Genomic DNA, 25,064 nt, shown 5'->3' on the forward strand with positions numbered 1-25,064 from the left:
AAAAAATCGCGATTTTCCGATAAAATCGCGATTTTATCGCGATTTTAACAACACTGATATATACCATAGCCTTCATAAAAACTTGAGTGCACACATTAAAACACAAAACTTTAAAAACACTCCATGCATATACTATTGAAGCATATACCAAATGCACCTTATGGATACCATACCCACTTTATATGATCCAACGCATATGGATGACTTCGAACAAATATATGTAAGGAATGCGACCTTTCTCACACATATAGCCGTTGCATTGTTCTCGACCCTCAAAATGATTCAACGGCCATGTCCGAGCACACAGTGAATCAGTCAGAGCACAGGTGGTTTGTAACATAGTCTTCGAGAAAGAGGCAACACATAGGGCAGTAAAATAGCACAAAACTTAAACAACGCAGCACCAAGAATTATACACATTGGCTCTAACAAGTTCCAGCACTCAGTCAAATGCAAGGCTTCAAAATTTTGTAGTGGTTCCCTGCACAAGAGATTAATTCAATGGAGACACCAACGTTCAATCCGTGGATTCAAAGACAAGCCAAAAATCATATACTGCTCACTTAAGCCGACCACACTTTTGCTGCAATGCATTCTTCAACAGCTTGACCAAATTATGCAGCTGTACAATTCTTCTGGGCATTTGAATCCAATCACAGACTCTTCCTATAATATTAACTTAATCTCGCTGGACTTTCCAGGATTCAATGTCATCTAGACACCAAAATTGTAGCCTCGGGTTCTTTTTTCCAGGCGTTGTTCTTTGTTGGGGTATCACTTGTCCTAGGTTATGTTTTGCGTTACTTGTTATCACTAGGAAAAACATGTGTGAGCATCGATAACCAGGCAAAAGATTGGATGCAAGACCATAGGACGACAGGTTTGACAAACACGACAGAGGCAAAATTGGCAGATTTCTATGCAGGGCCTATTGCATTTTTGTATGAATAAAATTCATGCAATTAGGGATTTGATAGAACATAAAAGCCAGAATCATGGGTAGAGTGGGCAGGTGTGAACATACAGGAACGTTTCTGTAAGAGGCATGTAGCAATGAAATGGGTAGAGTGGTAAGACAAGTAGAAACTTAACAGGATTGACAAAGGCCATAAAAACCAGTGGCTGAAATTGGAGCACGGCCAAAATTCGCCCGCTTTAATACCATGTTAAACACAACCATGGCAATGACCGAATATGAAAGATAAGCATTAGATGCCTATCTTATTCACGCGATATACATTTATAATACAATGGAGTGACTCTTGGAGCGTTTCTATAAGAGGCACATAACAATGAAATGGGTAGAGTGGTAAGACAAGTAGAAACACAACAAGACTGACAAAGGCTATAAAAACTAGTGGCTCAAATTGGAGCAGGGCCAAAATTCACCTGCTCTGATTCCATGTTAAACACAACCATGGCAATGAACGAATATGAAAGATAAGCATTAGATGCCTATATTATTCACATGATATACATTTATAATACAATGGAGTGACTCTTGGATTCATCTTCCAAGGTCTCTTGGACTACCTTTGACTGTTAAACTTCCTCACCATAACCCTTAGCGGATTAGGTTTCCAACAACAATGACTCTAGACACTAGGATTGACCCAAGGCCTCGCCATCAAGCGCACTCCGGATTTGGGGTTATGCTTTGAGGAAAAAACTCAATTAATTATTAGGTCACCGAAAGTACCTAATAATTTACCAAGTAAAAGAAACCTCCCGGAGTAAACTCTCTTGATGACAATGTCCCAAGTTACCTTGGCTTGTTACATGCGTCAATTCATCACACTAGCATCACTTTACATCATCCCCGCAGGGCTTGCAAAATCTGAGTACAACATAAAAGAAGATGAGAAGAAGAAGTTAGAGTTAAAAAACTCTAATGATATTTGAACTCTGATGGTACATGAAGCCTCTAACATATCCTCAGGCATGGAGTCTTCAAAAAGTTTAGGTGCCACTCTCAGCGGTCAATAGGCTCCTTCATTGATACATCATTAGGCCATGCTTAACAATTTAGGGCTTGCCATCATATAGATAGGGATATATATTGTTAGGGTTTCATGGGCATCTTTAGTAAGGCTAGAGCATCATGTATTGTTAGGGTTCCTAGGGTTTGCATCAACAAGGGCTTAATACAGGCTAGGGTTTTACTTCTTCATTTGTAGTTAGGGATAGGGTTTGTACTTAGTGTTTCATCTAGGGTAGGCTTCAACAATGCACCTAGGTTGCCATATTATTGACATCAATGACAACTTTATCCAACACCACACTAGGTCGGATCAAAGATTTTCTATTTTTTATCAAGCTGCCGATTAACTCCAGGCCCGAATAGGTTGACTATGATCTTTCCTGACTTGGACCTTTTTTCGTTGGTGGGTGCTGCCCCAAGTTGGGGGTTGGGACTATGGCGAGGTTTGGGTTACAACAAGGTCAAGACTCGTTCGAACTCACTTGGTCGGGCAGTTGGGGTTACAAGAGAGTTACAAGCCAGAGCTAACTGAAGGTAAGAATTACTTTAAAAAGCACTTGTCTATGATTGAGGTGCCCTCAATCATTCATGTTAAAAACAATCTTGACAGTTCATCATTAATACAACAAACATGGCCCGGGGTACCTACTAGAGTGGCGCATATGTGATTGGTGTTGATCCCAACTCCAACCCTCGCTAGGGTTGACTTGATTCGAAGGAACAAGATGAAGGCCTCCTCATAACGATTCATACTGAATAAAATGGGAGCTTGTTTTTGGGCATAGGAATTGAAATTTTGTTTAAAGGACAAGAACAACAACTAATTCATGTTCAAACTTCATACTAAGCTTATATAGTAAACGAATAATTAGAGATGACGACAGAGACATACTAATCTCAAGTGGAGCTAAACCAATAAAAGCTAGATGAACAGGGGGAGCAACATGAATAAACAATAAAGGCAGAGATGAGTCACAACCTGTAAACAAACAATGATACATGGTGCCTTCACACAGGGCAACAAAGAAACATCAATAGAGAGAGAATGCCTTTACAAGGCCGAGTAAGTTGCATGAATGAACAAAGGAAGAGACTGTGTCTTCACAAGATGTCATCAAATACTAATCCCGAGAGCCTCAAATGTTACATGGAGTAGTAGAATTGTGGTTTGTTAGTAGGGTTGATAGCAAATAGTCTGGTGTTATATAATCTGGGGGAATCTAGTCCTTGCATAGTATGCAATACACAAAATGTTATACGTTACATAGTCTAGTCATGGGAACATTAGCAAGATTGTGGAGCATTTTTGTGGCAATCCTCATCACTTGCGGTCAGACCAGAGCTAGGCATACTTATGCGTTCATACCAGAGCTGCGTAGACTTTTGGTCGTGGGCGGTATTATATGTTGATGATAGAATTGATAGAAGCATTATACGTTGAAGATTGACAACATTGACAAAACATTATGTGTTAGCGGAATATACAAAATTCCAATAACAACAACTGAGTATGCGGATGCCAAAGCAGAGAATCTCGGACCTGAGGTATGTGTTAGTAGTGATATGTGTTACCATACTTTGCGATTACATAATATGCGTTACCTATTAGTATATTGCAGACCATATATGGTGAATCTGACATGGCCTTCAGTGAATCCAAAGAAGTTACAACTTAGTGGAAAGATAGAATAGTTACCTATCCCTTGCCATCGTAATCAAATGGCAGAGAAGAGCAACAGATGGCAGAGCAAAGCAGAGCAGCAGATGGCAGAGCAAAGCAGAGCAGCAGATGGAAGTGGATGGTAGAGCAATTACAAGTCAGGAAAGCCATAGCAGGTATCGACCCCCTGCCATTGATGTGAAAAGGGGAGGTAATAAACAAGTAAGAAACACACATTGCAAGTTTTTATGCCCAAAGGAGCAATAAGGAGAAATAATTCCTAGGACCAAAGGGGGAGGGCCAAATCAACAAGACGAAGCAATGAAGAAGCAATGTTCAATGTTGCCATCAATGCCAAAGGGGGAGATTGTTGGTAATGTTAGCATTGAAGTCAAAGAGGCACTGACACAATGGAATTGCAATGATTGGTCTCCTGGGATTGCAACTATGATTGATAGAGTACTGAAAATGATATGTTTCCCTTTATTTGCAAATACTCATCTTCAAGACATAAATTTTGGTCACCCTGATATATATTACCCTCTCTATGATCACTCTGAGATTGAGTATGCTGATTAACTTGTTGAGCATGAGAAGACCCATTCTGAATCTCTTGACTTTGTGGAGGATCGAATTGTGAATGTACTAAGTAGATCCCATGGTTAGAAATCTTTGTGGCCTTGACAATATCTATGGAGAGTCATAGCTCTTGAAACCTAAAGCATATGTAAATTTTTTGCAATAGCTCATATGTCTCGACTCCCAACCTTAAGGTGAAATTTGGTGTCACTAACATGGAAGAGCATAACTAGGATCAAAGTATGAGGGGTTGTGAAGCATACATGAGAATTTCTTGTCCCAAGAATTGAGATATGACTAAAATTGGTGATGGACATGCCAATGTTTGTATTAAGTCCAGATCTAAGTCAGTTAGGCAACTTAGCGCCAAGACTTGTGGCCAAGTTGAGTTTTTATCCCAAGTCGAGTTTCGATCTTTGCTTAGTGAACATACATGTAGAAAATATGTCTGGAACCCGATGTTGGGAAGATCCTCAAAGAATCAGATCATATAATAGATGGATGTGTTGCCAATCCTAAGAGAACACACACTAATTTCAGGCACCAATCATCACTGCCCCTTGGAGATCATGGCATTGTATCATTACAATTGATTGAAGTTTAAATCAAAATACATAATTGATGACGCTCTATCTGGCCTCTAGAGTCCAAAAACCATGCTACGAGCGACTTGGCCACTAGCCTACTACAAATCATTAATCAACATGATCAATCATCAAACTCATCACCACTACTAGAAATGTGATCATCAGTAGGAGCTACATAAATATTATCTGGCTTAGTCTTCAAACTCCTCAAATTCCTCAACCTTAAAATATGGTAGAAAAAGCTTGACATACCTAAGCAATGATTTTGGTCTGAGTGAAGGGTTCATCTCATTAACCTATATCATATAATATGGTAGAGAAAGCTTCACATGTATATCTAATGATTTTTGTTTGAGTGAAGGGTATATTTTTGTTAAGGCCATGGCAGGGGAGTTCAACAATCAATACCGCCAACATTATAGTTCAACATCATTACCACCAATATCAAGGTATATAAAAGGCTTAGAGCTCTTGAATCTTGATTAAATGGAAATCACATGCCCTCGTACATGATAGAATTCAATGAAAATGTTTGCAATCCTACCAATCCTAAAATCTTGAAAACCATTAAGTCTATAAAATTTTGAGTGGGATCATGTTCGACAACAACAATCAGAGTAAACGACTACGGTGAACAAGACTGTGGTTACAATGGGGGACAAGGTGATGTGGCGGGAAACACAGTGACGTCGACTGAGGAGCAAGGTTGGTGACAACTGTGGTGTCAACGTGTGTTATGAATATAATTCATAACAAAATAAATAAATATAAATAATATAAATACTAAGTAATCAAGTAGTGATTATGTTAAGAAGTCATTCGTTAAGTGAAAAGGCATGTCTAAAAGACATGCCCATTCACGAAAGGACACTTGCGTAGATATATATATGCGGGTCCTCATTGTAATCATATATCATCTTATACATTATATATATATATATATATATATATATATATATATATATATATATTAATAAATTATTATTTTAAATACCTGTGTGTATTTTTACATTCAAGTCTTCAAGCTATCAGTCTTCGTGCTTTAGCATAGTTTTTATGTTACAGTGGTATCGGAGCTCAGAGGGAAAAGAAGACATTCATGGCAGATAAAAGATCAAGTTTCATCAACAAGCTTTGAGGACAAAGCTTCTAAAGGAAGGGGCTATGTTATGAATATAATTCATAACAAAATAAATAAATATAAATAATATAAATACTAAGTAATCAAGTAGTGATTATGTTAAGAAGTCATTAGTTAAGTGAAAAGGCATGTCTAAAAGACATGCCCATTCACGAAATAACACCTGCTTAGATATATATATATATATATATATATATATATAGATATGCGGGTCCTCATTGTAATCATATATCATCCTATACATTATATATATATATTAATAAATTATTATTTTAAATACCTGTTATACATTATATATATATATATATTAATAAATTATTATTTTAAATACCTGTGTGTATTTTTACATTCAAGTCTTCAAGCTATCAGTCTTCGTGCTTCAGCATGGTTTTTATGTTACACAACGGCTAGAGGAAACACCTACGATGACAGTAGAGGGGTGTGACAGTGGCGAGGTATAGGCGCGGTTGACAGAAAAGGGGCGCGACTGTGGCAAGGGATGGGAACTAGTGGCAGGAAACGAGACACAATGGTAAGAATAGCTGACATAGGGTGGAGAACAATACTTAGGATCAATGGCGACAACAACATTCTAAAAACGAAACAATGCTGTCGGATCACGATCACATGTCTGCAGATGACACGACACATGTAAGGACAGCAAAACAGGGTGCAGGGAATGTGGAACGTGGCTCTAATACCATTGTAACAAGCAGAATCATATGCAAAGTATAATTGTAAATAGATATTATTAATAAATTTTGGATCAATGATCTTACAATGAGAAGCGCTCATTATAAATACTAGGCGGGGTGCCTTTTCATAAGAAGAGACATCTTTTTAATAAGAAACACCTTTACATTAATTCATTATTATTTATTATTATGTTTAAATCATTATTGTTTATTATTATGTCTGTTACATCAGTGGTTGTATTTGGTCTTTTGTAATAATTATCTTTTCTTGAAGTTTGTTTTCTTCATTCTTGTTTTGCTAGGCACATGAGATTGAAGCTAGTGATATTTTTTTGCAGTGTTTCATCATGGTCTGAATCTATGTTGTATGTTGTAGTGATTTCATCATATGGCTTCTATACTTCTACCTGCTTGCCATCCACAATTCTATAGTAGCACAATGACATGTCTTCACATCTATGTCATGGAGTTCGATTTTTTCCACACAACAATTGTTTTTCCTCTTTTCCCCTCTCTCTGATTCATGACTAGATGTGTCCAAGTCCTTTGCTTTGCAAGTATATAGTTTCTTATTGTTGCATCCATGACTTGGCGACCATTTGTCTCCAAAATATCTACATTTCCTTACCCCTTTCTTATTTGGGTATTGATGCCAGTTTTCGTTGGTGAATGATGGTCTATTTACTTCGTTTTTTTGTTCAATTAGTTTTGCTGCATATTTAGCAGCCTCAATAGTTTCATGGTTCCATAGTTTTATTTCACTACGGATTTAATCCTTTAACCCACAGATATACATTTTCAGCAACTGTTCATCTATAAATCTCCTTTGTCTTGTTGCAAGAACTTCCCACTTGTGCATATAATCATTTATGTTTCCTTTTTGTTTAAAATCTATGAATTATAGCATTGCCAGATTGCTGTAATGGCTTGTCCTTTCTGGTCCCATTGGCCTATTTGGTCAATTGTGGACAATAATATAATTTCTTTCTTTCTTCCCATTCGAGGTCAAAGTGCTATGCCTCTGTGAGTTCTGGCTGTGAGTCTGATGGTGAGTTTAATTTGTTCACTTACCTTTGGGAATACAGATAGGGGGTTTGGTGTTTGGGAATGCAGATAGGGGGTTTGGTGTTTTTTCCATTATTCAGATGAAATGAGTTGAAGGAATGATGCGATCATCCTGTGTGTGTATGGAGCTGACTGTAAATGCATTTGCATAAATTTCCTCCCATGGAGAAAAAATTCTCATATAATGAGTGTGCTACAAATAACTGATCTTGATTATTGGAGGATAGCTGGAGTCTCTGAAAGACAGTACCACTTGCTCCTTACCTTCTAGTTGACAGGAAATTTGATTATAAATGGTCATTTAATTTATTTCAATCTAGCTGAGTCTACAGATGCCATCTTCTCTAGCATCTGTGATTCTTTGTCTATTTAAAGCTGATATGAATGCCACTTGAAACAGTAAGAAGTTAGAGTTAATGATGGCTTATCTTACTAGAGTTGACACATGAAATGCTTATGGAGATTAATCATAAAAGTATTAGCTTAGGAACAGGGACTGTATAACTTCAGTAGGATGTTTCCAGCAGAAAGATTTGCAGGTCACTTTCTGTGCAGAAATAATCTGTCTTATTATATGATTCTTTCAATAAGGTTTTATTACTATGCTTTTGGGATCTCTCTCTTCTGAATCAGGTAATTGTTGGGTCTCATGACATTCCAATGAACTGCCTGGCCTCATGCAATATTCTGTTCTATGACAGGTTTCAGGCACCATTCGGAATTGTTGCTTTGATGCTGAAACACAGCTGTCCAATTTACTTCTTACCTCTCAATTTTTCTGGCCTGCTCTTCTACTACCTCTTGCAGGAAAACAGGTGTGGTACTCTGCCGACTGCATTAGAATGAACAGTGGCAATATATACGAGGATTTTTCTTGATGAGCTTTGAGATTTTGATTTGTACAGTATGCACTGAGAATGAAAAATATTCCTCCCACATGAAAGTTACCATTTTAATTAATGTCATACCCATCTGTCTCCTCCCCTGTTGCAAATGGAATCTTGTTCTTTTTAGATACATTCCATACTTCACTTACCAGAAGATTCATGACAAGCACCTGAATGTTATCTGTAGAAGTCAAGATTTTCAGCTTTATTCCCTATGCTGGTCTTAGTGTTATAAATTGTATCTTGAAATATTGAAGTTATGTGTATCAATACTGTTAGCTGAAAGTGCCGTTGGAGTTGATCTAGTTGGTTGCAATTGGTGATGTCCCAATAGAATGGATTTTGGAAATGAATGCACAATAACAGGTGACAATCATTCTTTAAGTTTTGTCTTCAATATAATTATAAGATAAATAATTGGTTCCAATGTTACCAGACACGGAATCGGCAATAAATCGGCGAGGCAAAAGAGCGAAAGTTTTAATCGGATCGGGAAAAAATCGGCAAATTCATTAAATAAAAATATACACATATATTGAATTAAAAAAACCATTTTTCATTAATATTGGGTAAAGGTATGTCCAAACAATGCATAATATCAATAGATGTCCAAAATATCATGAGTAAATAAGTATCTCATATATGTTATGAGTCCACACATGATCCAAAGCACCGAGTCTTGAGTCCTCAGAAGCATATGCTTCTAAAAGTTTACAAAAAAGTTAAAAACTGCATACTAATCAGAAAAAAATCAGCAACTAAGAGTCTAAGACTCTTAAGAGTGAGAACTAGAAGCGATTCCTCCCGCTCCTTCGCTTGCTTGACTCTCAAAGTTCTCCAAGTCATGAAGGCTGAAAAGAGGAGGCTCATCTAATTGAACCCATTCTGCCGCATTTGTAGCTTGCAAATCTAACTCTTCAAGGTCGATTGGTGAATGATCAATACCTGTCATTATCATGAGACATTGAAATGTGAATTAAAATTTCACTTTGAAGTTTGAACTTTAAACTTTTAAAGTACGAACTAGATTATGAAACCTTCAAATTCAAGCTCTCGAATCTCACCTTGTATTTGTTTGTTGCGAAGTCGTAGATTGTAATGGACAAATACAAGGTCATTCAAGCGCTTTTGTGTCAATCGGTTGCGCTTCTTAGAATGTATTTTCTCAAACATGCTCCAGTTGCGTTCACAACCTGAAGCATTGCATGCTTGGTTTAAGATTCGAATGGAAAATCTCTTCAAACCTGGCGTATCACTACCAAAGTTTTGCCACCAAAGACCTAGCAAGTGGTAAGGGTTTGTGAGTAGAAGATTAGAAGTACCAAATTAGTAAATAGTAAAAACTTAAAAAGAAAAGAAAATTTAATAAAACATTTAACATACAAAATAAAGTTTAAACAAATTTAATGAATTGATGAAGCCTTCAAGCTGGGTACCTGGCAACATCTTTGACCTTTGTCTTATAGCACTGGTATAGGCAAACAATTTAGATGGTGCCCTATAATCTTGTAGTTGGGAAAAGACACGACTTTGTTGTTCTGGATCAGGGAAGCACCTTTCCAAGCATGTCATAAGTCCTCTGCCAACCTCCCCATCCTCATTAAATTTGCTCTTATCATAAAAATATTGTGGGTTTAAGAAGTACCCAGCAGCATGTAAGGGGGAATGCAATTGCCTATCCCAACGTGCATCTATAATGTCCCAAAGAGGCATATACTTTGTCTCATCATCACCATATCTTCTTTTGATGGCCTCCTTTGCGAGATCCATCGCCTCATAAATGTAACCCATAGCGGGTTTGTCACCATCAACCATCCTGAAAGTTCAAGCATTCAAATTTAAAGAAATATGAAACATTGTAAATAAAAAGAAGCTTGAAATGAAATTTAAAAAATGAAAAAGTTAAAAGACTAAAAGTACCTGAGAACTCTAACAAGGGACTCCGTCACAGCAATAATCTCTTCAACATCTTTCCAGAAGCCATCATTAAACACAAGTGCAGCAATTTCGATGCCTTCAGGGGTCTTGGAATGTTTAGATCCCATCCACTCAGGTCCCAAGAACATCCTCTTCAGATTTATCTTTTGCTCAACCACAGATTGCAAAGATATGAAATTTGTTGCAAATCTAGTCACTGCAGGTCGAACAATTTCTTTACCTTCAGTGTATATTCTCATAGTGTTTAGGACAATAGTGTGGTTGTATAGGTATTTGGTTATGGATTTTGCCTTCTCCACAACCTCATGAATCCAATGAAGCTTACCAATGTCCTCAAGCATTAAATCTATGCAATGGGCAGCACAAGAGGTCCAAAAAATAGTGGGGTGCCTCATTTAAAAAAGTCTACCAGCAGCCATATAATTCGCTGCATTATCGGTGACAATTTGTACAACATTTTCTTCTCCCACTTCTTGAACGACTTCCTCCATCATTTCACAGATAAGTTGGGCAGTCTTAACCTTATCTGAAGCATCCACTGACTTGAGAAACATTGTGCCTGCGGGACAAGATACAAGGAAATTTATTAAAGTTCTATTCCTCTGATCTGTCCATCCATCACTCATGATGGTGCACCCTGTTTCTACCCATGATGAACGAAACTCAGCTAGCACAAGCATGACATCTTCAACACTCTCTAACAACATATCTGTCCTAAGGCTCTCTGATGTAGGGGCTTTGAACCCTGGACCTGCAGCAGCAATTGCATCAATCATAGCTTGCCAATAAGGACTTCTGGCACAGTGGAAAGGTATGTCAGAATAGTACCAAAAGTTAGCAATGGCCTTCCTTGCCTGACTATAGATATTTTTTTTCCAACCAGTGCCATCCAAGGTAGGTTGGGAACCGGGTTTTGTGCGGGGAGCAAAAAGGTGTTTATGTTTCCACCTCCAGTGTTGAAGGAAGGAGTTGAAGGACTGGCATGGCTTTGAGTTTAACTTGGCCTTGGAGGCATGTGTGGAAAACTTGGGAACGACATTGAGGATTCAACAGATTGAGGTGACATGGGGCTAGTGGCAGAAAAAGTATCAACTGATTCAACTCCAACAGTTCCTATTTCAGCATTTTGCTTTGCTTTCTTGGCATTATGCTGCTCTAACATCTCAATTGCCAAGGCTGCTTGGTATTTGACATTGTCGTCAACCTTGCCGCAAAGACCTATATCATGGCCAGGTATTTTTGCAAGGTGGAACTTGAATCTATAAATGCCTCCACTACATTCCTTTTTGCAAAATTTACAAAGGAGCGTGGATTTTCCGGGAATCTTGTCACAATAAGCCCAAGCAAAGTCTCGCTCTCTCGGCATTGTTGTTGCTTTGAACTTGTGTTTAATTTGTGGCTTCTGTTAAGATTTGAGAGTTTGGCTTCTATTTTATTTGTGGCTCCTGCGAAAGACAACAAAAAATCAAATTTAAAAATGATCCAAAAATTTAAAATATGTTATCAACACTATGTCTGAATTTCATGGCATTGCTTGAAACAAAAATGGAAACAAGAGCTGATAAAAATAATCTTTGTTACAAAACCATATTGGTTCCTGAATCCTAATTTGCTTTAAACTGTTTGAGACTTTGAGACTTTGAGTCCTTGAACAATTTCAAAGGTCAGTTTGAGTCATGTAACATTGTAACCATGTTAAGGTTACTGGAATATGGATGGGGTTTGGAAAAAAATATCAAATATATATATAGCAGATATTATATAGCATGTCAATTGGGTCTCAGACTCTCAAATTTCAATTGACATCCTATATAATATATCTGCTTGATCTTTAGAAATTATAAATCTAGTATAGACTATAGATAATAGAAGAATGGTGGGCCTGGTGGCTGTCCTCCAGCACCTCAAGTTTTGTACTGTACGTAAATATGCATGGCTTTTGCCACAATAATATAAAGGCCTTTTTGTTCCCAAGAAAAAGGTGGACCCATTTGATATATACGCACATCCTTGTCATACATCTTAGATGCATTTAGGCATGTATTCATTTGGTATATAATAATATATAGCATGTCAATTGGGTCACCTGTTTGACAACCCTTGATATATATACAGGAAGACCCAATTTGTGTGAGTCAAACAGGAGACCCAAAACTTTTTATATTTCAAGATCAGATAAGAAACAGGAAGACAGGCCTCTTTGGAGCTGAAGAGACAGATAATAAGGCCCAAAGAGGCAATCAGAAATTTTGACCAAATAGAATTTATCAATGTAAGGAGATCAACTAACCAGGTAGCTAACCAGGTAGCATACCTGCTAGCAAACTTAGCAGCAGAGGACTTGCAATAGTCAACGAAGGTTTGGCTCCTGGAAGGGACCAAGAAAATGGGCAGTTGGAAAGGTAACATTGATTTAGCACTATCTACAGCTCTAAATTTTTTAGATTTCAGATAAGGAAATATGTAAAATTTCAGAGAGAAAGGTAAATAAGACAGAGACTAGTATGGTTCGAACTTTCGAAGCAACCAAAGACAAGTCATATAAACTAACTGATAGCACAGTGGCACACATCATTCACAAACACGATAAGCAATGGAAACATTGAAAAATGGAAACATGAACGTGATGTTCCTCACTCGTAGAAAAGGGAACTGATAAATTGAGTGTTAAGAAACGACTTCAGTACGTTGATGAAAGTCTTTAACTGTGCATTACTGAGACAGTGAGATCTGGTAATCAGTACGTTGATGATCCAGGACTCCTGAAGGCTCACGCACTGCGCAGGTTGCCAAGTATACGTCGCGGTCGATACGATCCTCGAATCTCAGCAATGCAGCTTCAGCTTCGAGGCTCTGCGGCGGGGTGTCCAGTTCCACTGTCGACGGTGGATGCGGGAGAATGGACGCCGGCAGCTCGGTTCTGGACGGTGGACACTGAACGCGGGATAATGGACGCCGACAGCCTGGACGCGGGTGTATGGAGTCTGGACGCGGGATAATGGACGCCGGCAGCTCGATAACGCCATAAATCACCCAAACAAAAACCCAGAACCCGATAAATTTTTTGGCGGGACTCGGGAAAAAGACGCAGATCGGAATAATCGGACGACGCGCGAGTCAAAATCGCGTTGACCACGAGTCAAACTCGGTCAACGCGATTTGACTCGGGAAGTTTCGAATCTGCTCGTTTGGCGGCCGATTAGAGTTAGAATCGCGATTAATCGGGAAAATCGCCGATTCCTGTTTCACTGATTGGTTCAATTTCCTTCTGATTTCTAACAGGTACTATTCACAGTTTTTATTTCAACTACACTAATGCTTGAAAATGGACCTGCTAATAAAATGATCCATAAAAAGTATTGAGGCCAGTTATTTTATTTGCTTTTTGTAGATTCGTGTTAGTTGCTTTTGCACTCCTACTATGTATTTACAATGGTTGCACTTCTGAGTCCCATTGACTCACTATTGTGGTCATTTCTGGGACATCAATAAAATTCTCCTCTTATCTTATCTGATATTATAATAGGGATGGATTTTATCATAGTTTTGAAGAAGACATTAGTTTTTAGCATATGTGCACCAAAAATTGCAGGCAAGAACTTGAAATCTTGAAAGAAAGGAAAGTCACCAAAATGAGAGAAATTATTGTGATTTAATCACAAAAAGCCTCACTGTGAGATTTGTATGCTGTTATTGTAGTCCAATTCCATGACTTTACAGTACTAACTTGGTTAATTTGAAATATCCTAATCTATCCATGAAAAATCTTTAGTTGTGTTCTCAGAAAGCATCCCTGCCACAAATACATCTTTTTTGGAACGTTATCAGTAAAGCAGTGATGACAGGAGCAGTCATATTTTTGTTTATTTTTTGTAGGCTAAGTGCATGGGGCCATACAGCACAAATGTAAAGAAAAGCTGTACTTCCTCTCATAGGAAAGGAGTGGAAAAAGCTGAATTGTGATATGTAAAGATAGCAACTTGTATATTCAAATCCCATGAATATAATGATTTTTTTTCTTATAGAAAAATGTAATGAACATGTGTTCTCAAAATAATAAAGTTGTAGCTATTGAACTATGCCTAAACAGATACAGGGCATCATAAAACATGGGATCAATTATCTATTGTATGAGACTCAACAGAACAGTAAATGATGACACATATATGTGCCTTGTTACCCATGTATATACAGGACCTTATTTGGCTAATGAATTTCAAAAAGTTATGTGGTGAAGCTACAGGACCTTATTTGGTTAATCCTTCTGAGTATCAACAACTGATTGGGGCACTGATGTTCTTATTGAACACTAGACCAGACTTATGTTTTGCGGTCAATACTTTGAGCCAATATATGATTAAGCCATTACATGCACACTGGATTGTTGCAAAGCATGTGCTGAGATACCTGCATGGGACCATCAATCTTGGATTGAGATATACTGCCCAATATGTGAGACTACATGAGTACTTTGATGCTGATTGGGCTGGTAACTTTGCTGATAGAAAGAGCACATTTGGATGCTCCTTTAGCTTGGGATTTGCCATAATATATTGGGTGAGCAGAAAGCAGAAGTCTGTAGCCCTTAGCACAGATGAAGCCAAGTACATTGCTGCTAGAATGTTTAGCTGTGAGGCAGTATGGTTGAGGAATCTCCTTGGAGAGCTGTTTGAGCATGTACTAGATATGATAGTAATATACTGTGACAAAAAGAGTGGGATTCGACTTGCAGAAAATGTCGTGTTCCATGACAAGTCCAAGCACATTGAGATCAAATATCACTATATCCGGGATATGGTGCGGAGAGGAGTAGTGAGGCTCCATCATATTGCAACTGATGATCAAATAGATGACATACTTACCAAACCTTTGCCAAAAAGGAAGTTTTTGGTATTCAGAGAGGACCTTGGATGGACGGATGTGACCCTTCTTGGTAGGGGCGGTCATGGATGATTGAGAACACTGAGCTATGATCTTCCCTGTTGTTTGAGCTCCCATGTTGGGAATGGATCTAGGAGAGCTCCTAGGGTTGAGGGAACTCTTGACTGTAGGTTGTGCGTGATCCTTGTCATGTGTTGACAAGTGGTAATCCCCCCTACCATCAAGTCTAGGACTTGCCAAGAGTATACCCTAGTATGCATCCTACCCACAAGCTGGGTTTGTTGGGATTACCACCCATCTGTTCAATGGGTGTGGTAAAGCTTGGTTGTGCGCGATCCTTGTCAAGTGGTAATCCCCCCAAGCAGATATGAAGCTTGGTTGTGCGGGATCCTTGTCAAGTGGTAATCCCCCCAAGCAAAAATGAGTCTTGGTTATACGTGATCCTTGTCATGTGTTGACAAGTGGTAACCCCCCCAAAATTTGTGGATGCAGGTGTTCTACCACTTGACTCCTGTGGTGAAGCTTCATTGTGCATGATCCTTGCCATGTGTTGAAAAGTGGTAAGTCCCCCAAGTCTGTGTCAAGGTGAGAAGATCAATGGATATAGGGTGATGGATGAATCTCCCCTATGATGATTCTGTTTCATTAGATTGTGACATCATTGTTCCAGAGGAGAGGAGATTAGAGATGACCAAAGAAAGCCAAGATCTTTGTTACAAAAAGAAGTTCCTCAGTTGAGAGGGAGTGTTGAAAATTGGCATCTCATGGATGAATTTCCTAAAATAAAATTTCATTTCTGACAATTCTGGAGTGACTTTCTAAAAATAGAAAGTCATGTCTATCATCTCAAGCACGACCTTCCAAAAATTGTAAATCACATTGCATCAATTGGTAATCAAGTATAGTTGATGGAAAATCACTTAAGTTATCTTTAATCAACCCTAATAGTTCAATCTCGACTTAATCATCATCATTATTATTATTACTATTATCCTCTATGATACTATTATATTATTATTAGAAGGAAATTCATGTCTCTCAATCATGACACTCAATCATGTCATATGTAACTTCCCTCAATTAATGCATCTGTTACTCTCTTTCACTTAATGTATACGTTACACTCTCTTACTCACTCATTAAAGCATGTCACAAAAGATTCCTCTTAGGCACTCTTTATTGCATATGTTACACTCTCTCCTTTATGGCATAAGTTACTAAGCCATGTGAGATTCCCCCATCTAGGCATGCATTGCCTTCCCCTTAATGACATAAGTTACAAGGCATGCATTGCCTCTTCATAATGACATGAGTTACACTCCCTAAATGGCATATATTACTCTTCCTCAATGCATGCGTATTACTCCTTTTTGACTAGAATTTGTTGCTCCTTCTATATATATATCTCATATCATCCCATCTACTCACTACATGTGCATTGTGAAAGAAGGATTCAAACTTGAGAAAGAGAGTTGGAGAGATTTGAAAAAGATTGTGAGAGAGGGAGAGACTTGGAGAGTAAGAGCAGAAGTTTAAGGTTGATTTAGTGTTTGCATCAGCCGCTGCTACCAATGATCTTCATGCTACAACTTGTTCAGATTTGGGTGAACGTACTCATTCTCTTGATCTCTCATTGTACCCGTGTTTTTAAAACTGTTTTTGAAAACCGGTTACAGGTCAAACCGGCCGGTTAGCAAGGCTGCTGGTCCGAACCGGCCAAAAAACCCGGTTTGATAGGGCATTTCTCCATTTTTTAGCCCTAACCGGTGAAAACCGACCGGTTTAGGACAGAACCGGTCGGTTTGTATCAAACCGGCCGGTTCTGTCCTAAACCGGTCGATTTTAGGCACGCCCACTGAAACATGCAAAAAAAGGGATTTTGCCTGTGGTTTAGGGGTTTTGGGGGGGAAGTAAAAGTGTGATATATTGTTATGAAAGATCCTATAACTGGAATTCAAAGTGATTTGCTAGGTATGGAAGGAGCAGAGGTCATTGGAGTCTACCATGGTCTTGTGAATGAAAAGCTTGTTAATTTGGCACACAGGTATCTGAAAGTCCATCCAAAGTGTTCTTGAATGAAGCAGTAGTATTTTTTTTATGTGTAGTTTAGTTTGATAAAGATCCTTAATATTTGTTCTTGCATAACCATTTTACTTTTTTGTATTCGAATGCCTGTAATGGTATTAAGTTATTAACTACTGCACATCTGAGATTTTCTGTCAAAAGTACAACAATTTTCATGCCCCTTTAAATGAATTCTTTCACAGAAGTTGCAAAAAAAAATTCTTCAAAGGGATAGTTGCCAAAGTTATTGAGAGCATAGCCTTCCTGTAACCTGCATGGAACCCGTTTGGTAAGTGCCTCACATATGTTGGTTGCTTCAGAATATCTTTTAAAGCCTGCTTTTGCCACATCTCTTTGATTATCTCCCAGTGTCAAGGAAGCTGATTGTGCCCCCATTGCACTAAGAAGCTCAAATTTAACCCTGAACTAGGCCATAAATAGCAAGAAAGGATTATGAAATGTGCTCAGGTAGCAGATGACATCGTATGTCTGGTTTGTTGGGCTGTGGTCAATGGTTAAAATGGGGTGTTAAGTTGTTAACACAAATGATCCCAGTTCATACCTTGATGGGCATAGAGCCATAGAACAGAGCATGCTTTAGCTGAATTTGACAGCTCCCCACATTGAACTCGGACTGAGATAATGTGGACATGGGGTTCATAACTCTCCACCGATAATTTTTTCTTTCTTTATCCCTACCAGAAAAATGACAATTTTGTTGTTGTTGTTTACATCCAATTTATCACCCCACCCTCCAGCCCAATAAGCGAGAGGTATTCCTCATAGCTTATGAAGAGCCTCAATGTCGATTGCCTCACAAATAGTGAACATGTCATCTGTAGGGTTTGAACTCTGGTGGGGAAGGTAACAGTTTCTTCTCTCAACCACCCGAGTTAGACCTATTTGACAAAAACATGATGTTCTATCTCTGTTGTTTATCCATTTAGAACATTTCCAAAGCTTCAAGTTTCAACAGCTTGGACTTTATAGGTCATTTAGAGCCTCATTTCTTATGTATTTTGCTATTTTGTCGATGATATGTATTGTACTCGGTGCCATTTTGATATATTCACCTTTACATGGTATATAAATGAGCAAACTTTGCATATTTTGTCTCTATTGGCTTGGAATCATGGTTTTACATCTTAAAAATAGTTTTGTTTCATTAAAAATTAATTATTTAATGTATTTTTTTAAAATCGGTTCATTTAGACCAAACCAGTCCCGGTTAGACCGGTTCCGGTCGGTAAACCGGTTCATTAGGTGGACCGGTCCGGTCACCGGTTCCGGTTTTAAAAACATTGCATTGTACTTTGTATCTCTACTAAATAATTGATATCTAATAGAAGAAGAATCTGGTTGGGTTTTTCCCTTGGTCATTGGACCTAAATTCTCTATGTTTCATTTCTGTTCTTGGATGCCTTCTATTGTGCATTTGGTTTATGTTCTATTTACAATTTCTTACCTAATATTGCAGCTAAAAGAATTTTTTGAAATAAGTAATTGCTATAGCATAGAACATTAGAATTTCAACAGTACCTTACAACCTAAGAAACTGGATTCATCCTCCCCCTCGTTGTGTCTCGAATCCCATGTGTTGGACATGATTCTCGAGGGACACGTGTCCAATTCGTGTTCGAGCGTGTCCAAACACACGGGATTCGCGTGTTCGAGCATGTCCAAACACATGGGATTCGCGTGGTCGAGCGTGCTCGATTTCGACAGACGTGTCCCTATAGAAAAGTGTGTCACGGGGTTTTTTATGCCCGGTTTGGCCCGCTTTCTCCTCTTTCTTGTGTCTCTCTCTTGTTGTGGGTGTGTGGGAGCGAGTGGCAAAGGGTTTAGGAGCGTTTTGGAGGTGATTCAAGCAACCAGTAAGTGCATTTTGCTTCCATTTTTTTCCATTTTTGTTACGATAGTTTCTTGTACATTTTGTTTACATTCTAGTGCATCTTTTCTTTATATTTTTATAGCATTCATGGCTTAATCAAGGGAAACAGGGAAGGGGCAAAAGAAGGGGAAGAATGTTCCCATTGGTGATGCCCCTTCTGTTCTAGTTTCATCAGGGTCTACAAGTGTTCCCTCTGTTGGAAGTGGGGCTGCAACAACTTCAAATGCTAAGGGCAAAATAAATTTGGAAAGATGATAGGGTCAAGACAGTAAATATACCTTATGGAAGTATGTCATAAGAGATGACTTAATGATAAAATTGCAGTTTCTTGTCTTTCTCCTATTGGGTCATTGGGGAATCTGTCACGATTGTATTTGTAATATGTATGCTTAATGTTACAATTTACAAATTTACAATGTAGAATCTAGATCTATGTTTGAATTTGTATCATGAATGAGAATTTGTGTAATATGAAATCATTGATATATATATATATATATATATATATATATATATATATATATATAATATGTACTATGTGTCCTGTTTCGGGGGGTTTACGTGCCCCGTTTTGGACACTAGAATTTGCATGTCTTGTCTGTCCCTTGTCCCCGTCTTAGGGGTAAGTTTCTTTGTGCGTGGTGGATGTTTTCATAATCAACATTTAAATAGGTGGAATTCACCTAGTTGTCAACTTTAGCTCATCATTCTAGTGGGAGGAGCATGAAAGGATAGATGTTTTGTAGGTTGTGGTTGTTGATGGGCATGTGTAGTGGGATCCTCATCCTAGTAGATTATCAAAGGAAGCATGCCTTTTATCCCATTGCCCAATGGACATGCACTTTAGTTCACGAGCCAGGTTTCTAGTGATTAGTTTTCCAGAGTTGGAAAGTACAAAGATCCTAATGTTCTCAACATCCCATGAGGGGAGGATGTCCTCTTAAGTTGCCATTGTTTATCCCTAAATTGTGTGCAGAACTGGAGGATTAAGATAGATTCCATAAAGTTGGTTAGATATGTAGGCATATCTATCGTTTCATAGTGATTAGAGCTTGCTATATAGTTTTGTCAGATTATGGAAGCTGCTATTTTTAGTTGTATTTCTATTTTCTAGGAGCCAAAGTTTTGAGTTCCACATGTCAAAGTTGGTTACATAATTTTATTATTTGCAAGTTAATGATAACAATGAGCTTATTTCAGGTTGCATGCAAACAATGTCATGGCACTACTATATTTAGCAGTTAGGTTTTCAGAATCCTATTTTTAAGGAGTTGGATTCCTATTTCTCGCATGTCTATATGTAGCAATTTTATTTATAGCAGGTATAGGGTGTGATGTCATGGTTGGAGTGTGCAATATTAGAGTGGTTTCTAGGATCCCAGTGGGTGAAGGATGGTGAGTGAATTCTGAATTGAAAAGGTGGACACATTCTCATTGTGGCATGTAGCGACCATTTGAAGGGTTTCCATTTATGTGAATTTTTGCTAATTTTTTTTATGCTAAAACCCTAGATTGCTGTTCCAAACCGTAATTTGAATTGCTATTATGGTATTTGTCTTTTGACTTTTGAAAACCTTGATTCATGTTGCTAACCTTATCCACTCCAAACCTTGGATTGAATTGTTGCTAATTTTGTCAAGCTAAAGACCTAACTCACCTTGCTAAATTTGTCAGGATCGAAGCCTTAATTCTGCTTTCCAGTTTTATCCAATCCGAGCCTAGGTTGAATTTCTGTAACTAAATTTATGTAACGAACAAAGTTCGTAATAGCAGGTTAAATGCTCCAAAACACTTGGAATATGAAAATATCCATTGAGGATACAATAAAATGTATTGAATAAGAATATTATATGATTACAAATGAGGGTGAGGACCTACTTATATACCCAGGAAGGCACCCCTTCACAAATGGTCATGTCCTTAGGGACATGGCTCTTCAATACTAATTACTAATTAATTAATCATTATTTATGACTATTACTATTTATATTATTTGTATTATTTTTATAAATATTTTATCTATAACATTGCCTTCCTCTTTAGAAAGCTTTGTCTTCAAAGCTTATTTTTGACACGGCATATCATTTGTTCTTTGTCTTTGTAATCTATACACATCTTTTGGAACTCTTGGATCTGTCATGTTTGTTGATACAAAGTGATAAGATCCTTGGAGTGATAAATAAAATTGTCGAACTAAGAAGGGGTTTGACCATCCTAAATCAATCTTCTGTGGAATCTTGTGGTTACTAGAAACTTGTGATAAAGTGTTGTCACAGGATTGGATTGTGAAAACTTCAGTATTCTTTGGAACATAAGTTTGTTGTTTCTGTTTTGAGTGATATAGATACGCGCACTGATTGAATTGTCTGGTCTTGTGATTCAGATGTCAATAAAGAGTTCTTGTGGTTTGATTTTCCCTTATTTTGCATGTGACAACTTCATGATTTACTTCAGGTATTGTAGTTGTTGAGTTGGTTACAAAATCTTCATTTGGATTTTTCATCTTCTGAACTGCAACATCTTAGTACGTCTTCACCTCAACTTGATTATCCTCTTCTTGAGTTGTGATATTGAATGGATCAGTATGTTCCTTTATCTTCAACTTGGACTGTTACAATTCAAGACTTCGATACTTCCTCTTGAGCATGTTGTTCCAGCCTGTCTTTTAGCAACTTCTTATCCTTCTTAAGCTTCTTAATATGAGTTAATAATTTTTCACTTGGTGTTTAAGCCGAGAAACTACTTCATTCTTTTCAGCGGTGATTTTGTCAATTTCTCTTTGTATATTTTATAGTACCATTTTACCTTCTTGAAAAATTACTTTTGAAATATTTTGTATATCTTCTTGTGTTACTAAATTTGGCTTCAATGTGACATCTTGTAGTGTTATTTTCTTCTTTTTGTATGAAAATGTCAAAACCTTATTTTTCGTATTTAGGCTGAAAGACCCTAGAGTTTCCATCTAGAGTGAACCCAAAATAACGTCACCTTGATGGCTCCATAGGGATCAAACTGAGAATTGCGATATAAATGTGTAATCACCAATGTTTAATTGTCAATTGGTTATGTCATATTGTTTTTTATCCCAAGGGTCTAATTTTTTGATTACATTTGACTTGGCTAAATAGCACATGATCATAAGTTAATGAAGTTTCTGAAAATCTTCCTTTATTTCCGAATTAGACTCCATTTTATATTTGTCGATAATACTTTGACTAAGGATTTTATATTCTTTAGATGAGTGACCCACTTCTTCCAGATATAATAAAGTCCTTTTTTATTAACATATATGTTTTCCTTTATATACTTTTAATATGAAAACTAATTTAATAATACTTTCACCAGGTACTTTTTAGCTTTATAACCTTTCTCCTTAATTTAAAAAATTCTTTAGTACCTTTGTTTTACTTCCCTTTTTCTCCTTTTTATTATTGTAAGTAGTTTGTAAGTCACTTTTCTTTTTCCTATTTTTTTCCTTGAATTGAAACTTATGGATACTTAACTTGAAACTTATGGACCCTTATAACTTATTATACCATTAAATTTATTGGAGGCATATTAATACATAATATGTATAATTAATTAACAATCTTTTTGTTGGGGTATGTGGCTACCACGATCATTATGACATTTTGTGGGGATAAGTCCGTACAAAGTCGGGGATAGGTATGGCGGCACAAACATGTACAATGGGGGATCATAATTAGAGTGATAGGTTGGCGTGCTTGTGGTAAGCAGGTGGAACATTTGTTCCGTCTAGTACTTCGTCGTGGAGTTTTCCGAATTGTGTTGTTATAGGCTTTAGGGCAGCCTGGAGAGAGGGTTCCAGATTGCGTTTTCTACCCTGGCACTTGAAACCCTAGTTTTCGCACTACCTGGAGAGAGCGCTCCAAATTGCGTCTGCTACACTGGCACTAGCTTGGCGCTGTTGGCAAAGGCAGATGGCAGTGGTCAACGATTCTCTGAGTGACTGTGTGGAGGCAACTGTGAAATCGAGGCGACGATGTATGGCAACATGGACTGCCACATCGATGTTGAAAAATGTGTAACTAGGTTCGATCTTCATAAGTATGAAATGTATTCTTGTAAATTATAAAATGAAAATAAATTATTATTAGAGCATGGTTTTCATGCTCAAGTTCTTTTATAGGTCAAGCACCCATTGAGTGCTTCTAGGGTTTGTCCTAGGTTTAAGAGTCATTGTCATATATTGAAGATCCCATAGGCAAATTGTATGTTGTAAAGAAAAAAATTGTTTGTCTTTAAAGTGTCGAAATGTCCTCCAAGATCAAGTCGGTCTAGAAGTTGTCAAGTTGGCCTACATAAAGAGCCACATCTACCCTTGAAGAAGCCTATATATGGAGAGGAACTCGTCCTCCATTTTACACACTCACTCACATCTCTTTCTATGCGAAGAAGAGGACAAAGAGAGGTTGAAGAAGAAGGAAGAAGAGGAAATCGAAGGAAGTCAAAGTGCTTGGGTTAGTTCTCTCTCTCCCATGTGCAAGTCGAAGTTAGGGTTTCTGTGCTGGGGTTATCTTTGGTTCGATCTTGGAGGCAAGAGAGAAAGGAAGTCAAGTGAAGGTCACTTAGGGCATCTTACTAGCCCCAAGTCTCAAGGAAAGGCAAGTGAAGGGGAAAGGAGGCCATACGAAGAAGATCGAAGTCTTCTTGAGGAGCAACAACAGTTGCAGTTGCTGGGAGATAGAATTTCGGATCTGAAGTAGGAGGTCAAAGATCTTGCAGTAGGAGGCCGAGTTGATCTTGATCTTGGAGGGTATTTGTCTAAGTCACTAGGTCATGGTATTCATTAATTGAAGGATCTATAATAAGAGGATATTTAAGGGTTTTCCCCTCAAGAAGAGGGGTTTTGGCTCTACTTGCAACCTATATACTGTGTAACTATTCTTATTGTTTTGGTATCTGTTTGATGTATCTCACACTATAATAATAAGGAACAAAGCTAATAAGGTAAAAGGTAACACAAACAGTTATCAAGTTCAAGAGAATTAACATATTCACTACCCTATTGAATTCTCAACATGGTATTAGAGCTAAGGGCATCATGAATATCTCCTCTACAATGAATAAGTTCATCAAGAAGATCACAAGCCATCTCAAGAAAGATATCAAGAAAGCATGGAGTTTCTTATCTTCTTCAAGGAAGGTATTAATCAAAGAAAAAGACGAAGGTATTTTCTCGGCTCTCTCTGGCACATTCCAAGATGAAGACATTTGGGTAATTGATAGTGGTGCATCAAGGCACATGACTGGCCATTCCAATCGATTGAAGACCTTATCAAAAGGAAAATCCACTTATTCAGTGGAACTTGGAGATAACAAGAGCTATCCTGTGAAAGGTATTGGATCAACCTCCATAAAGCTGGAAGATGGAAGCAACATTCACCTCAACAACATTTTATTTGTTCCAGGTTTGCACAAGAACTTACTTTCCATTTCAAGTCTAGAAGATAAGGGTGATAGAGTAGCCTTTATTGATGGAAATGGAGTAAAGACTCAAGTATAGATCAAGCTAAAGTCATTGGTATTCGAGAAGGAAGACTCTACAGGCTGATATCTCCTGTGGCCCAAGCCCTAGTTCACATTGAAATTAGCCCATGTGAACTTTGGCATAGAAGATTTGGTCATCTACATTTCAAAATCCTTCCAACTCTAAGTTCCATAGTAGATGGAA

At 37.8% G+C, this 25,064-nt stretch overlaps 1 protein-coding gene across 2 annotated transcripts in view; it reads left to right on the forward strand.

Moving 5' to 3' along the window:
* LOC149164291 (ARM repeat superfamily protein) overlaps positions 1–25,064 on the forward strand; it is a 275,018-nt gene that overhangs the window by 130,715 nt on the left and 119,239 nt on the right. For both annotated transcript variants that reach the window (XM_089432017.1, XM_089432016.1), the window contains one exon: positions 8,410–8,523. In XM_089432017.1, the coding sequence (XP_089288143.1) occupies positions 8,410–8,523 (114 nt within the window). The remainder of the gene's footprint in view (positions 1–8,409; positions 8,524–25,064) is intronic.

Source organism: Pinus tabuliformis, chromosome 5_1 (genome assembly GCF_031772625.1).
Source record: "Pinus tabuliformis cultivar Carrire ecotype Pingquan chromosome 5_1, CPIR1, whole genome shotgun sequence".
NCBI classification, from domain to species: Eukaryota; Viridiplantae; Streptophyta; class Pinopsida; order Pinales; family Pinaceae; genus Pinus; species Pinus tabuliformis.